At 42.6% G+C, this 17,378-nt stretch overlaps 1 protein-coding gene across 1 annotated transcript; it reads left to right on the top strand.

Annotated features, from left to right (window-relative positions):
- The first annotated feature begins 3,732 nt into the window (after positions 1-3,732).
- LOC103011957 (UDP-glucuronosyltransferase 1A1) lies at positions 3,733-17,141 on the top strand. Its single transcript, XM_007184751.2, has 5 exons — positions 3,733-4,642; positions 10,663-10,794; positions 11,825-11,912; positions 12,201-12,420; positions 16,169-17,141. The coding sequence occupies exons 1-5, from the start codon at positions 3,779-3,781 to the stop codon at positions 16,464-16,466; spliced, it is 1,602 nt and encodes a 533-aa protein (XP_007184813.2). The 5' UTR covers positions 3,733-3,778; the 3' UTR covers positions 16,467-17,141.
- The last annotated feature ends 237 nt before the right edge of the window (positions 17,142-17,378 follow it).

Consider the following 17,378-nt stretch of genomic DNA (forward strand, 5'->3'; position numbering starts at 1 on the left):
CTCCTAGCATCGTGCTGGGAGAGCCAAGACTTCCCATAAATATTTGATGAGTGGGGGAATTAACAATGGATTTTGAGTGTCAGATCTTCACAGGTTTCAGGACAGGAGCTTTGTCGAATTGCTTAGTAGTGGTTCTTGGTCGTAATTCTTGACAGTGTGTGGATTGTCTGCTATTCATATTGGTAAAGAACATTTCCTGGTCATGGGCAGAGTCACGATCCCAAACCATCCAAGTGCACAGAGGCCTCAAAAATTTCTGAGTTTCTGCGTCGTGCAGGAAAGCCACAAAATCATTACCGGGGTGACTGTGTGTACTTACAGCCCCTTTGCTCTGTGTGATCTACAGATGAACTCTCACAACATTGAGACTTCGGAAGAATTATTGCCCCTACTGTTTAAACTGGGCTATGAATTTCAGAATGGCAGATAAGCGCACACCAATGAGCAAAAGCATTGCTACCTCTTTCCTGTTCACCCAGAATCTTGGTCCTGGAGAATTGCTGAGTGTCTGGGCAGGGCAGGGAGGGCAGGGAGCTTCAGAGTACATGAGTGTGAGCACGTGCACACATGTGCACCCATACGTAAGCACACACAAGACTGGAGGTCTGTGGAGGAAGGATGGTGGTACAGGGAAAAGGGACTCTAAGTAACTACTCTAAGTACCGGAATGAGGGGGACCCAGTGAACATGCCCCACAGGACATCAATTTAAGTTAGCAGTTTCTCCATGAACCTCCTAACAGATCCCCAAGTATGGGCCAGTGATGTCCATAGTGAAAACTTTGGGCTCTGTGCTTTCATCCTGGGGTTGCGTCAAACAACAATGGATCCCAAAAGGAAAGAGCGAGGTGCTCGGTTCTGTCTGCACTCCGATTTGCCCTTTCTTGGAGAGGGGCACTTCTATTCGGCAACTACCATACTTGGCTCCCTGACCCTTCGCCCGATCTTCGGAGCACCAGCTAGTGCTGGGTATTGCTGTGGGAGTACATTCTACTTAATCCCAAAGTCCTGCCATCTGCCTTCTCTCCATTTATTTTGATTGGGTCATGACTGTGGGGATTACAGCTCTACTTCTGTCTTCTGGTTTGTTGTCCATTTCCATCTCAGTCTTAATACTGTTGTCTGGGCCCTGCTTGAGGCCATGGGGAGTTGTGGTTAAGAGGCAGTGCTTCCAGGCTTCCACACCCGGGGCCTGGGTCTCAGATCTGCCATTTAGTAAATACAGGACTTTGGCAAATCACTCCATCTCTCTGAGCCTCACTGTCTTCGTTTGTAAAATGGGAATAAGAGTATCAGCTTTTACAGCACAGTTCTTGGAGATTACCTAAGATGTGCTGTAAAGTACTAAGCGTCATACCTGCACACAGCATATGCTCAATAGATACGTGTTCCTCTTAGTATTTTTGTTCCTCTTGCCCCTTCGCCTTCAACTGATCATCAGAATTTCCCAAAGTGTCTTCTTTCCCTGGGCCTGAGTGATGAGCACAGTTGACCTTTTGCTGCCTGATCTCTTTTGGTTTCTTATTTACCGAGTGCTCTCTCACTGCCTCCCTGAATGGATATAGATCTGTCCTGAGAAAGGCCTTCTGTGCACACAGACTTGAGTTGGGCTTCCTTTCCCATCATTCTCTACTCCAGCAGCATTCATTTCCTTCTTACCTGCTAGGTCACAACCTCTGATGTGTCTGTTTATCTGTATAGATTGTCAGTCTGTCTCTCCAGATGGTGCATGAATTCTGGGGAGGTGGGAGACGCATCTGTGGTGGTTTCTGCTGGAGCCTCCAAGCCCAGTACTGTGCCAGAATCAGTAGATGTTGGCTGGATGAATGAATCAAAAAGTGATGCAGTGGCTGGGTCTATCTATCTATCTATCTATCTATCTATCTATCTATCTATCATCTATCATCTATCTATCTATCTATCTATCATCTATCATCTATCTATCTATCTATCTATCTATCTATCTATCTATCTATCTATCATCTATCATCTATCTATCTATCTATCTATCATCTATCTATCTATCATCTATCTATCTATCTATCTATCTATCTATCTATCGATCTCACAATGGACTATTACTCAGCCATAAAAAAGAATGAAATGATGCCATTTGCAGCAACATGGATGCAACTAGAGATCATCATACTGAGTGAGGTAAGTCAGACAGAGAAAGACAAATATCATATGATATCACTTATATGTGGAGTCTACAAAATAATACAAATGAACTGATTTACAAAATAGAAACAGACTCACAGACGTAGAAAACAAATTTATGGTTACCAAAGGGGAAAGCGGGGGAGGGATAAATTAGGAGTGCTGGATTAACACATATACACTACTACATATAAAATAGATAAACAACAAGGGCCTACTGTATAGCACAGGGAACTATATTCAGTATTTTGTAATAACCTATAATGGAAAAGAATCTGAAAAAGAATATATATATATATATATATATATATATATATATATATATATACACACACACACACATATATATATGAAACTGAATTGCTTTGCTGTACACCTGAAACTAACACTCAACCACAAAATGGGCAGAAGACCTAAATAGACATTTCTCCAAAGAAGATATACAGATTGCCAACAAACACATGAAAGGATGCTCAACATCACTAATCATTAGAGAAATGCAAATCAAAACCACAATGAGGTATCACCTCACACTGGTGAGAATGGCCATCAACAAAAAATCTACAAAAAATAAGTGCTGGAGAGGGTATGGAGAAAAAGGAACCCTCCTGCACTGCTGGTGGGAATGTAAATTGATACAGCCACTATGGAGAACAGCATGGAGGTAACTTAAAAAACTAAAAATAGAACTACCATATGACCCAGCAATTCCACTACTGGGCATATACCCTGAGAAAAGTGTAATTCAAAAAGAGACATGTACCACAATGTTCATTGCAGCAGTATTTACAATAGCCAGGATGTGGAAGCAACCTAAATGTCCATCAACAGATGAATAGATAAAGAAGATGTGGCACATACATACAATGGAATATTACTCAGCCATAAAAAGGAATGAAATCGAGTTATTTGTAGTGAGGTGCATGGACTTGGAGTCTGTCATACAGAGTGAAGTAAGTCAGAAAGAGAAAAACAAATACTGTATGCTAACACATATATATGGAATCTAAAAAAAAAATGGTCCTGATGAACCTAGGGGCAGGACAGGAATAAAGATGCAGACGTAGAGAATGGACTTGAGGACACGGAGTGTGGGGGAAGGGGAAGCTGGGACGAAGTGAGAGAGTGGCATGGACATATACACTACCAAATGTAAAAGAGATAGCTAGTGGGAAGCAGCCGCATAGCACAGGGAGATCAGCTCGGTGCTTTGCGACCACCTAGAGGGGTGGGATAGGGAGGGTGGGAGGGAGGCTCAAGAGGGAGGGGGTATGGGGATATATGTATACGTATAGCTGATTCACTTTGTTGTACAGCAGAAACTAACACAACATTGTAAAGCAATTATACTCCAACAAAGATAAAAAAAAAATGTGATTCAAGTGATTGTTAAGGAATTCCAGCCAGTTAAACTGTTGTTGCCTATGAAGAGACCTAGTCAAGTTCTGCCCTCTTTATCTCTAAAAGTAAACTTCCAGGTACCGCTAGCTCACTGACAGCGATCGTCACGTGACATAATCAAACATTAACTTGGTGTACAGTTTGGTTCTTGTGCTGTGTAAGTGGGAGAGGGCAGACCTCCGGCAGGTGACAGTCTTGGTAGCAACGGCAGGGGCACCATGACAGCAGGGTCCCAGGGTCCACGTTCACTCATCCTGGGCCTGCTGCTGTGCACGCTCGGCCCTGCCCTGACGCAGGGTGGGAAGCTGTTGGTGGTCCCCATAGACGGCAGCCACTGGCTGAGTTTGGTCGGGGCCATCCAGCAGCTGCAGCACAGGGGACATGACATAGTGGTCCTCGCATCCGATGCCTCCATGTACATTAAAGAAGGGGCATTTTACACCTTGAAGAGGTATCCTGTGCCATTCCGAAGGGAGGACTTGGAAGTGGCTTTTATAAACCTTGGGCGTAGTGTTTTTGAGAACGATCCTTTTCTGCAGCGCGTGGTCAAAATATACAAGAAAATCAAAGATGACTCGGCTCTACTTTTTTCCGCCTGCTCCCATTTACTGCACAACAAGGAGCTGATGTCCTCCCTGGCAGAAGGCAGCTTTGATGCTGTATTGACAGACCCTTTCCTTCCCTGTGGCCCCATCGTGGCCCAGTACCTGGCTGTGCCTGCTGTGTACTTTTTGAATGGAATGCCGTGCAGCCTGGACTTTCAGGGTACCCAGTGCCCCAACCCACCATCCTATGTGCCCAGGTCTCTGTCCTTTAACTCAGATCGCATGACCTTCCTGCAGCGGGTGAAGAACATTCTCATTGCCTTGTCAGAGAACTTTCTGTGCAGCATGGTTTACTCCCCGTATGCACCACTTGCCTCGGAAGTGCTTCAGAAAGACGTGACTCTCCAGGACCTTATGAGCTATGCATCTATCTGGCTCCTCAGAAGTGACTTTGTAAATAATTACCCAAGGCCCATCATGCCCAATACAGTTTTTATTGGTGGGATCAACTGCGCTAGCAAAAAGCCACTATCTCAGGTGTGTATTTGAGTGGGAACTTTAGATGCCTGTAGTCTAGCAAGTGCTTTGGGTCGATGAGCTTGCCACAGGTGCTGAATGAGCATGCTGAGATAGTCTCAAATGTCCTCGCTCGTTGATTTCTATCTCACCAGTCTCCTAGGTCTGAGTTGTAATTTATAGCTGTCTTTGGCATCATCTTCTGGGTTATTTCTTTTATCAGATACTTCAGGAAAGTGTATTTTGGCCACTTTATTCTGTGTGCCCCAGCAGATAATAATCAATTAGATGCAACACTGGTTAAATGCCATAAACACAGCATGCTGGGTTCAGGGTTCCTTGCAGAGAACAAAATTGTGCTGCATGCCCTTTGCCCGTGACTGGGTCAGGCTCACAAGAGTCAAGATTGCTGAAATAATTTTTTGATATCTATAGATCCCAGCAGGGAAAATTGCCTTTATGTTTCTGACTAAAGGTCCATTTCTAGATAGGCTGAATCCTGCAGTTCCGTTTCCTCTACTAAGCAAATCACCAGATAGCCAGGTTCTGACAATGGGCAGAAAGTTCATGCATCTCTCTTAAATGCTTATATGTTAATTTTTTTCCCCTACACCGTTGGAAGTATGCAGAAAAGTAGCATTCACATCCTCTTCCAAATCTCAACAGAGGAGATACAGAATAGCAGGAGAGGCTCCTTCAAAAAGGGGTTTGGGAAGGATTCTTCAAGAAGATGACATTTCAGTGGGGGTGCATTCATTTATTTTTCAAGTATTGGTTGAGGATCTGCTGGTAGCCCAGGCACGTTCCAGGTGCTGAGTCTGGCTCCTACTAAGGGGCTATCATCACCCTTGGAGAGCGATGAATCTTATTTCCAGTGTGCCCCAACATGATTCATATTTTAAATGATCATGTAATTGTCACAGCCAGGAGAAACTCTGGGCGGCGGGAAGAAAACCAGGAGAAATCAAGTGTCAGGTGGATGCCTTCACCTCACTGCTGCAAGACAGAGTCTCCAGAATGGGGCTCTGATTCTGGCCCTGTGACGTGGAGAGAGATCTGATAATCCCTCAAAGGTCCTATGGCAATAAGATTCTGAGAAATGGCCCGTTGGACACATTTGTGTCTTGATGGGGTGGTCTGGTGAAGAAAGAAGGAGGTGGTGTTGATTTTCTGAAAGCAAGATGAGAAAACCTAAGAGTATAGAAAGCCATTAATGATTCTCTTTCAGACAGAGGAAAAGGAAGGAGTGAAATATCATCAAACCAATGGGTGTATTCAGGTCAAAGGAAAGAAAGCTAGCCAGCACATCCAAGTGAGATTTTCATTTCATTGCTTTGCGTTAAGTTTGCCATTGATTTTGGCAAACAGTCTTTATTTATTTAAATGATTTCCTTCTTTATTTTGGATGTTTAATGGGAGAGGCTGCAGAACTTTATCAACTACCTTTCTTTTTTTTTTTTAACTACCTTTCTTGATATCATATTTTTATATCATTTATTGATATATTTTTTCCCCTGTAAATTTGTCTAAGTGGTGAATTGTATTGAGTATGTGTTGGTTGCGGCCTTGTTTGGTGCAAATAAGCTTAGGTGTGAGAATGTCTCTGTAAGTTGTACCAAATAGTAGCTCTCCTTGTCCTATTTTAAATGCTTTTAATTTGAAATTCCACTTTTTTGGATATTAATATCACCATTCCTGCATTATTTTTGTTTACACTTCTCTAGTGCCTCTTTACTACTCCATATCTTCAACCGTCTTTCTCTTTAAACAAGGTGGAGCCGATATTCTTAACCTAGTCAGGCAGGCAGATTCCTTTAATAGTTGAATTTTGCCTGTTTGTACTTAACAATTGATAGATTTGATTATAATTCTTCCAGTTTATTTTTATTTTGCTTTTTCATCTCCCCGTTTCTTGATTTTTGCTGGTTTGTCACGTTGCTGTTATCTTTTTTTCTTTTTATTAATTAAAGAATGTTACTCTGCACTTCCCTCCCTCTAGTGGGGACCATCCTACTCCCAATGCTACTGGTAAATGTCCAGAACTTTTCAGGAATAAAGATAAAATCTTTATTTGGTAATGAGAGTCCATAGAGAAAGCACAGCCTGGTGCTGGGCATACCTTTGGGATGTCTGAAAGAATAAAGATGGTAGAACAGTGTCAAGAGCAAAGGCATGAAACTCAAGAATTCCAAGATGTCAGTCCCCTCTCAGGGTGAGAGACCATCTTTGTAGACATGTAGAGATACAGAGACGATATCCATACATCCACATTAGTTGTGAGGAAAATAGCCAAACAGAAGATGGGTGAGAACATACTTGAAGATGACGAGGAAAAGAAAGAGTGCTGACCAGGGAAGCCTGCAATGTTTGTAAGTGGCTCTGAGTGTATAATGATAAAGCGACATGTTTCCAACATACTAAGGGTTTAACGAGGCTTCTTGCAAAACAAAAGGCATTTGGGAAGGAAAAATCTAATAAAAGCCTGGAACTAAAAATACTAAACTTGCAGCAAAAGTCAGGGTTTTTATATTAAAAGCCTCCTTGGAGTAGGCAAGTATTTTCGCTTCGGGGAGCCTTATTTTTCTGGAATGGGATAAGAGGTGGGGGGTCGAGGTTTATTTCAGTCAACACATGTTTTTGCTCTTTGGCCATTCCAGAGACTGTGAAATCGGGGCAAGGTTTAGGGGAAGTTTTGCCAAGTAGGGGGTAGACCTCACCATTACTGAATCCCGTACTGGCCCAGAATTGACACTGGCCATGTGCCCTTCTGTGATCTGTAAATGGACTTTCATGGCATTTAAACTCCAGCCAAGTGATATTACCTAACTTTGGGTGTTTATGGCCCTGTGCGTTCCTTTTGTGTTAATCACATCCTGCGGTGGCTGAGTGGCTGTGGAAGGGTATGGAAGGAGGGGACACTGGCCCTTTCTAGACAAGGTTAAAGTAAGAGTGGGTTTCATGAAGGAGAGGAGGTCCTAGGAAATTTAGGGAATTCAGCGTGGTCAGCGGGGAGGATGATACCAGCTCCCTGACCTTTCAGATGAGCCCAATGGGAAAGGCTAAGACAGGGCTGCCGGGAGCCAGGGGCCTAGAACAGGGCCTGAGGCTGGTGGGGGCAGACTAGACAGTGGGATGGCCTGGCAGTAGGGCTGGTCAGTGGCTTTACCGGCATGCTTGGAATCAAGCTTGGCAGCCATCTCTGAAAATCATGTGTGCTGAGCCCCGTACGAAGTCTCCTAGCTCACATCCAGGGTAGCCAGCATCGTGGTTTGTCCAGGACTGCTCTGGTTTTAACACTGAAAGTCCCAGGAAACCCCGCAGTTCTGGGCAAAGCCAACCACGTCACACAGTCTCACTAATGCCCTTGGCACTCTTTGGAGACGTACAAAACCATCCGGAGACTCTCAGAGAGTTAATTAGATCATTAATAACCGACAGTTGGGGGAAAATTGCCCTACTTATGCCTTGCTCTATTTCCTTTAAGTGGATTCCCACTGTGTATGTGTGTGCCCCTGCATGTGTGCGCATGCAGGTGTGTGTGCATGTATCTCCTGAAGCCTGGAGCACTCTGGCGTTGGCTCTGAAGTTTGGGAACAGATCAGGCTGAGCTAAGATTATTGTGGAGGGCTGAATCTAGGAGCTTCCTTCCTCTCTTCCTGAAACACACCCACCACTCATCTCCAGGTTCTTGTTTCAACACTGGCTAATGCTGCTGTTCTTCTGATTGAATCATTTTGTTGCATCCTTTCAGAGCTTTTGTTTGACATCCATCTCTAAGTCTATTCCTTATTACTTTAGGGAAGGGCCTTTGCCAGGTCGTAAACTAGAATCTGTATTTACTAGTTGGGATCCCTGCCACCTCTGATTCTCACCCCATACACACAGACATTTTCTAAAATCCTGCTTTATTCAAGGGAACCACAGATTGCTCGTGTTCTAGTGGTTGTAAGATTCATTGTTAACTGGAAAATCAATCACGGTGTACAATTCAAATACACCAAAACTCACTTGATTAACAAATTACTCCTTGGGAATTCCCTGGTTGTCCAGTGGTTAGGACTCTGTACTTTCACTGCCGAGGGCCCAGGTTCAATCCCTGGTTGGGGAACTAAGTTCCCATAAGCCGCACAGCGCGGCCAAAGAGAAAAACATTATTCCTTGATTAAAAAAAGTCGACTTAATGGCAATAGGACACCGTTGGCAAAGGGAGGACTTTGAATCAATTCAGCCCCCAGTTTTAGGTTTTTTAAAAAATTATTAGCACCTTTAATTATTATTAATTAATTTATTTATTTTTTTGGCTGTGTTGGGTCTTCGTTTCTGTGCGAGGGCTTCCTCTAGTTGCGGCAAGCGGGGGCCACTCTTCATTGCGGTGCGCAGGCCTCTCACTATCGCGGCCTCTCTTGTTGCGGAGCACAGGCTCCAGACGCGCAGGCTCAGTAATTGTGGCTCACGGGCCCAGTTGCTCTGCGGCATGTGGGATCTTCCCAGACCAGGGCTCGAACCCGTGTCCCCTGCATTAGCAGGCAGATTCTCAACCACTGCGCCACCAGGGAAGCCCAGCCCCCAGTTTTTGAATGATGCTGTCTCACATGCAGAGGACAACAAGCTGGTGTAATCTGCAGAGGGCTTCGCATGTAGCTCTCTCTCTGTTCTTCATTCCTTATTCCTTGTGTCATCTGGCCCAGAAGTTTCTTCAGAAAGTCCCATTGCCTCATCTTGAGCTTTGTCCTTAAATAGCCAAGGCCATAATGCCTGCGGATGATCCTTGTTGGATGCCTCCTGAGACAATGCAGCAGCCTTACATTTGCAGCCTTCCTTGGATGACAATGATGGACATAGTGATACAAGGAATCAGCTTCTGGAACAGGACATGAGCACTCTGTGAGGGTCATATGCTGGGTGGGTGAAGATTCTGCCTGTTTCTCCTTCCCACCAGTGGCTTTGGTAGTCAGGGTTTACTCACATGCCCTTGACCTTCTCTGAACTCCACAGAAGGGGCTCAGATCGCTGGGACACACTTGGCAAGAGTTTCTGTCCCCTATTTTGTATTTTTCATACCTAGTTTACTTTTTACAGTACATTAAGGAACCAGCAAAGAAAGATTCAAATAAACTTCTGTATACTCTTCTTGCTAAAGCAGGCAAGTTGACTTAAACTCTTTAGAAACTCCTCTCCAGGAAAGGTGGAAAAATGCATGGTTGACTGGTTGAATTTCACCACTGAGTTGACCTGAATATGATCTTTAATCATCCAGGTGTGTTTGGCTGCCATATGGGAAACTGCCATAGGCTGCAGGGAAGCTGTGAAAGGATGTTTTTGCTATTTGAGGCTTTTTCCTTAATCCTGAGTCTAATCCTTAATGCTGTCTGTAGCTTTCTGCTTTGACTCCATTCATTCTTTCAACATAAAAGAATATTCTAGAAACCTTGAAAAGTAATACAGATCTTTACTGTAGATTTTCTTAGGCAATACAGGAGCTTTAATGTCCATAGAAAGCTTTCCGAAATCCACTTTGGACAGGGTTCCTCTCCTCCAATGTTTCCTTCCACAGAATCTGCTGAAAGGCTCTCTCCTCTCTCCAGGATGCCCCTTCCCCTCTCCTCCCTCCTCCCTGTTGTCTTCAACTCTCTCCTTCAGCCCCGCCCACCCCTAAAGGCCTGCTTTCCTCCCAGACTTTCCCAGCTGCCTGAAGCCCTGGGGAAGTGGATCCGGTCTTACCTCTGATCACTTCTCTTTTGGAAACTTGGCACATTACCTGGATTCTGTATCTCAGAGAAGAACCCAAGTGATAACTCTGTAAGCAGGAAGCCTTCCTCCTGTGGGATGGAAGGCAGTTAGGGAGGGAGGGATGCTCTAATACACACTAATGCTTTGTGTCTCTATCACACACACACACACACACACACACACACACACACACACACACACTCCTTTAATCACATTCTTAAGAGGAAGATACCTGATTCATAGCTGAATGTATGCTTTCGCCAAAGAATATGAGAAAAAAATTTAACTGGAAATTTCTCTTCTGGTCCTAGGAATTTGAAGCCTATGTAAATGCTTCTGGAGAACATGGAATTGTGGTCTTCTCCTTGGGCTCAATGGTCTCAGAGATTCCGGAGCAGAAAGCTACAGAAATTGCTGATGCTTTGGGCAAAATACCTCAGACAGTAAGAAGATTCTACACGATTTCTTTTTATCTGTCTTCACAAGAGTTCTAACCCCAGGCTTTCAGTACCTAAATTAATTCTATGAGTTGGGCTTTAGGCTTGGGTTTCCCTGCCACTTCCCAATTATTAATCCAAAGTTGTTCTTTTTTTGCAATTTCACTCTCAACTACTCTGTTAAAACATGATCCACTTCACGAGGAGTTCTCTTTCTCTCTAAGTGACTCAAAAGTATATTAGAATTTATTTTTAAAAATAAAATGGGCAGGATAGTGTTTCTTCATATTGCATGAGAATATTTCTCCAAAAAGCTGTTGCTTAGAACCCTGGATTTGTTTCTTATATTTCTGCTTTAATAGTTCTATGCCCACTCATTTTGTTAAGTAAACTTTCCCTTTTTTTTTTTTAATAAATCTGTTTGTTTTTTTTTTGTTATACAATTTTTATTTATTTATTTATTTATTTATGGCTGTGTTGGGTCTTCGTTTCTGTGCGAGGGCTTTCTCTAGTTGCGGCAAGTGGGGGCCACTCTTCATCGTGGTGCGCGGGCCTCTCATTATCGCGGCCTCTCTTGTTGCGGAGCACAGGCTCCAGACGCGCAGGCTCAGTAACTGTGGCTCACGGGCCTAGTTGCTCCGCGGCATGTGGGATCCTCCCAGACCAGGGCTCGAACCCGTGTCCCCTGCATTGGCAGGCAGATTCTCAACCACTGCGCCACCAGGGAAGCCCCGTAAACTTTCCCTTGAAGGGCAGAGAAGTGCAAAAATCGTAAATGTACAGCTTGATGAATGTTCACAAGTTCACAAAGTGAACATACCCGTGGAATCAAGCCTCTGGAACAAGACACAGAATGTTACCCATCCCCAGAAGCCTTCTTACTCACTATACCTCCCACCCTTGCCAAGGTTATATTCATTTGGAGACTCCACTTTCTAGCTACTATAGCAGATGTCTTGCTTTGTTTTAAAAATCATATTATATTCCTAAACTTTGTTTTATTTGTTTTTTGTTTTTTTGTTTTTGCTTCTGCAAGGTCCTGTGGCGGTACACTGGGACTCCACCACCGAATCTTGCAAAGAATACAAAACTTGTCAAGTGGCTGCCCCAAAATGATCTGCTTGGTACGTGGGGAGGATTTGATGTGTAGGTCAAACCAAGGTTAAATTAAGGAAGTGGCTCAGGCAGGGCTATTCAAAAGAATTGTTTAGCTGGAAAATATTATGGCCAATGTATCTTACGTTGCTTTTTACCCGGTAGGACGTCTCAACACACATTTTCTTCTGCACGTTTCTGCAAGGGCCACGTGTGGGTGGCACTGGGTCCTGAGAGTGCTTTCAGAACCTAGACGATGTCAGATTGTGAAACTCAGTGGCTTGACTGCTGGCATCCCTCCCTGTTTTGCTTCTCAGGTCACCCAAAGACTCGGGCCTTTATCACACATTCCGGCTCCCATGGTGTCTATGAAGGAATATGTAATGGTGTTCCCATGGTGATGATGCCCTTGTTTGGTGATCAGATGGACAATGCGAAGCGCATGGAGACCCGGGGAGCCGGAGTAACCTTGAACATCCTGGAAATGAGTTCAGAAGATTTAGAAAATGCCCTGAAAACCGTCATCAGTGACAAAAGGTAAGAGAGAAGCTACCAAGGAATACTACTTATATTCTGGCCATCGCTTCACAATAAACATTCAGATGTGAAAACAAATACATCAAGATCTAATCTATAAGTAAGATGATTTGGGGTTATTATTATTATTATTATTATTATTTTTTTTTTTTCAAACATCTTTATTGAAGTATAATCGCCTTACAATAGTGTGTTAGCATCTGCTTTATAACAAAGTGAATCAGTTATACATATACAATATGTTCCCATTTCTCTTCCCTCTTGCATCTCCCTCCCTCCCACCCTCCCCATCCCACCCTTCTAGGTGGTCACAAAGCACCGAGCTGATCTCCCTGTGCTATGCGGCTGCTTCCCACTAGCTATCTATTTTACATTTGGTAGTGTATATATGTCCATGACACTCTCTTACCCTGTCCCATCTCACCCCACCCCCTCCCCATATCCTCAAGTCCATTCTCTGGTAGGTCTGTGTCTTTATTCCCGTCTTGCCACTAGGTTCTTCATGGCCTTTTTTTTTTTTTTTTTCTTTTTTTTTCCCTTAGATTCCATATATATGTGTTAGCATACTGTATTTGTTTTTCTCTTTCTGACTTACTTCACTCTGTATGACAGACTCTAACTCCATCCACCTCATTACAAATACCTCCATTTCATTTCTTTTTATGGCTGAGTAATATTCCATTGTATATATGTGCCACATCTTCTTTATCCATTCATCTGTCGATGGACATTTAGGTTGCTTCCATGTCCTGGCTATTGTAAATAGAGCTGCAATGAACATTTTGGTACATGACTCTTTTTGACCTATGGTTTTCTCAGGGTATATGCCCAGTAGTGGGATTGCTGGGTCGTATGGTAGTTCTATTTGTAGTTTTTTAAGGAACCTCCATACTGTTCTCCATAGTGGCTGTATCAATTTACATTCCCACCAACAGTGCAAGAGTGTTCCCTTTCCTCCACACCCTCTCCAGCATTTATTGTTTCTAGATTTTTTGATGATGGCCATTCTGACCGGTGTGAGATGATATCTCATTGTAGTTTTGATTTGCATTTCTCTAATGATTAATGATGTTGAGCATTCTTTCATGTGTCTGTAGGCCATCTGTATATCTTCTTTGGAGAAATGTCTATTTAGATCTTCTGCCCATTTTTGGATTGGGTTGTTCGTTTTTTTGTTATTGAGCTGCATGAGCTGCTTGTAAATCTTGGAGATTAATCCTTTGTCAGTTGCTTCATTTGCAAATATTTTCTCCTATTATTATTCCTTTTAGAAAAAGATGCTTTAATTCCTATGGAATTTATCACAGAAGTGATTTTTTTCTTTTTTTAACTTTTTGGGTTTACTTATTTTATTATTTATTTATTTATGGCTGTGTTGGGTCTTCGTTTCTGTGCGAGGGCCCTCCCCAGTTGTGGCAAGTAGGGGCCACTCCTCATCGCGGCGCGCGGGCCTCTCACCATCGCGGCCTCTCCCGTTGCGGAGCACAGGCTCCAGACGCGCAGGCCCAGCCGCTCTGCGGCATGTGGGATCCTCCCAGACCAGGGCTCGAACCGACGTCCCCCGCACTGGCAGGCAGACTCCCAACCACTGCGCCACCAGGGAAGCCCACACAGAAGTGATTTTAAATATTATTTCCCTTGGTATATTTAAAACTCCAATTAAAAAAAAAAAAACAATGTCAATATAATAGATGTCTGATCTATAAGTTCCTGCAAAGAGAGAAATATTCCATTACAAGAAACATAGTGTCCGTAAGATAAAAACAAACCAGGTGCTTAAAGGTAAGGCTTTTCCGAGCACTGAAACCTGTGAGAAATTTTGTCCATGGGGTTTATTAATGTGTGTGTGCGTGTGTGTGTGTGTGTGTGTGTGTCATGTGATATGACAAAGGCTTATAATAAAAGCAAAGTCAAGTTTGTTCAAATGTGGCTATGAAAACAATTCAAAAGGCAAAAAGCCACCAGATCAAATTATCTCTGCATGAACTTTATTGTATTGCTACAAGTGATAGGCTGATCAAAACCTTATGAGAAGAAGTGACTGCCAGGAGTGGACTTCATCCAATAATCAATTATGTATGTGCGTGTGCACATGCATGTGTGTATGTATCTATGACAGTGTCAGGAGCCTTCACCCATACTTGCTTCATTTTGAAGGAGGACAGATGTGAAAAGACTGGAGTGTGTTCAGATGGGAGGACACACTACACAGGGGGACACCGAGCCTGGACAAGGAAAATGTGCTAGAAATGATGGTGCTCCCATGTGTGTGATGCCTGTGAATGAAAAGAATTGTCTACACAACCCCAGGGTAAAGTGCCCACAGTGCCAGTAACAACCTTCCCAGAGCAGTTGGTGTGGTTCTTATCCATCATTCCAATTGGCTTCCGGCAGCCCAGTATGTCAGCATCGGGTGGCGCTGCTCATGTATCACTACAATTAAAGCCCGATTTCTTTCCATATGCTGGAAACTCATTCTTGAGGTTCATATTAGTGATGTAATTTTGACCTTTCGTTCAGTGGTATGGACAACTACTTGTAACCTAAAAATGACTTGGTGGAAGTTCTCTGGTACATTATCATTAAAACAAAACAAAACAAAACACTAATCAGTCAGCTTAAGTTACTAACTAACTTCATCTATTCATTTCTGAGCCATCTCCGATTGTGAATCTCCATGTTCCCAACACTCTAAGCTGGGACTGGACCTACATAAAATAAAAAGAAGTGGAAAAATTTCCAACATCAGATTATACAACTAGGCCATATCAGGTGCTCAATAAATATTGAATGAATGAATGAAAGTCCAAGAAAATCTATTTTATAAGAGAAGATTTATATACAGGGAAGATGTTTAACAGAATTTATGGCCAAATATTAATAGTACATTATAATAATGTATCCAAATAAAATGATGGACATATTCAAGGACAGCAATGATCATAACCGCTCCTGAATAAGCGTCTCGCTTTTCTCTTTCTTCTCTCTTTTCTTTCCCTTGCCTTCTTCTTCTCGTTACCCTCCTCCTTCTTCTCATCCTCCTCCTTCTCTTTCCTCTTTAAGTGCATCCATACTAAGGGTTGAAGTATCTAACCCATTTTGGATTTGGATATTCTGACTCAGCTATCAACACAGTCCAAAATAAACAGGAATCCATTTTTCTTTAACAGGCTGCAAAGACACTGCCTCATGCAAAATTTAGCACTTGGAGGTTTGATGTTTCAACAGTTGAATTGAAAGTATAGCACTGTCTTGGAGATGGCACTTAAAAATGGTTTTTACTTTGGCTACAAGAGATTGTTTACAATCTCATTGAATGGGAAATCATTAATAATTTCTGAGATGATCTTTTCCTTTATTTCTTTCTCTTGTTACGAAAAAAGTATGATCAATTGCCTACAAAGATATCACTAAAAAGAAAAGAAAAGTAGGAAGCAAGTTTCAAATAATTTAAAATTATAATTTTGGCTTCCTGTTTTCTTTCTTCCTTTCTCCTTTCCTTCCTTCCTTCCTTCCTCCCTCCCTCCCTCTCTCTCTCTCTCTCTCTCTCTCTTTTTCTCTCTTTCTTTCTTTCTTTCTTTCTTTCTTTCTAGAATATTTAGTGTGTGTTTGCTTTTCTGGTTACAATAGAAACTCTGACAAGTTTGGAAAATCTGGTAGCGTTCCTAACTGGAAGCAAGCATAGAGAGAGGATGGTTCACTACTGTTGGTGTTCCAGGCATTCACATAACTGTCTTTGTGTGTTCAGCTATAAGGAAAACATCATGCACCTCTCTCGCCTTCACAAGGACCGCCCCATGGAGCCTCTAGACCTGGCTGTATTCTGGGTGGAGTTTGTGATGAGGCACAAGGGGGCGCCACACCTGCGCCCTGCGGCCCATGACCTCACCTGGTACCAGTACTACTCTTTGGATGTGATCGGCTTCCTCCTGGCGGTCGTACTGACAGTCATCTTCATCACCTTTAAGGGCTGTGCCTTTGCCTTCCGGAAATGCTTCGGGAAAAAAGAGCGAGTGAAGAAATCTCATAAATCCAAGGCACACTGAGAACTGGGTTGGAAACTTGCAAACAGAGTCAGGTTAAATTCATGTTATGCTTATTCAAGAAATACTTTGCCAAAAAATAACACCCCAGAGTGTGTTTTAAAAAATAAAAATGATCTAAGCGTTAGTCACACATATAGGTAGAGATATTTAAATATCTTTTCTGCTCCCTCCAGGATCTTTAATCTGGACTACACTTGTCATCTTTCAAATGACTTGCAAAGAGGGTTGGATAGGTCCCTCCTTCAATCTGCAGTACTTCACCTACGCAGAAATGGGACTTGTTTGGGAACCACTGCTTCCCCCTGCCCCCCCCACCCCGCCCCAGGATGAGTTGTAACCTCATCTTCTGGCATCTGTAGATGGATGTGATAGATTCCTTCACCAATAATGCCTGGTTCTAAATTATGCTCATGCTTCACAGATGTCACTTTGTGCATCTAAGTAAGGAAACGTTTATTCCTTGTACTTGATATGATATGAATGAATGGTATAGATTTCTGACTTTGGGGGGGAAAGAATGATGTATAAAATTGATGGGTGATATGCCTGTGCAGACAATCATTGCTTGAGCCAAATGGATCTGAATTTGACAAAAGCCTAAATTATAGCGACTGGCAAGTATATTTTCTCTGATGTAATAACTAAAAACATATTAATAAATTCATATAAATTATATTTATTAGGTGGTCTCTTCATGGGTGTTGCATTTATTTATTGTTAAACTACAAGTTCTAACTACAAAAGTAATGCATGATTCTGACAGAAAATTTGAAAAATATAGAGGTGTACACATACACACACAAGGAAATTAAAATCACCATTAACCATATTCCCTGCAAATAACCACAGTTAGTAAATATTTTGGCAAATGTATATAGTTATAAAATATTGCAAAGATACCAAAGATATCTA

The sequence above is a fragment of the Balaenoptera acutorostrata genome, chromosome 8, assembly GCF_949987535.1.
Source record: "Balaenoptera acutorostrata chromosome 8, mBalAcu1.1, whole genome shotgun sequence".
Taxonomy (NCBI): domain Eukaryota; kingdom Metazoa; phylum Chordata; class Mammalia; order Artiodactyla; family Balaenopteridae; genus Balaenoptera; species Balaenoptera acutorostrata.

Coding starts and splice junctions, on each gene's coding strand:
- LOC103011957 (XM_007184751.2), top strand. CDS start 3,779: ATGACAGCAGGGTCCCAGGGTCCACGTTCACTCATCCTGGGCCTGCTG. Junction 4,643..10,662: donor GCAAAAAGCCACTATCTCAG/GTGTGTATTTGA, acceptor TTCTGGTCCTAG/GAATTTGAAGCCTATGTAAA. Junction 11,913..12,200: donor GCCCCAAAATGATCTGCTTG/GTACGTGGGGAG, acceptor TTTGCTTCTCAG/GTCACCCAAAGACTCGGGCC.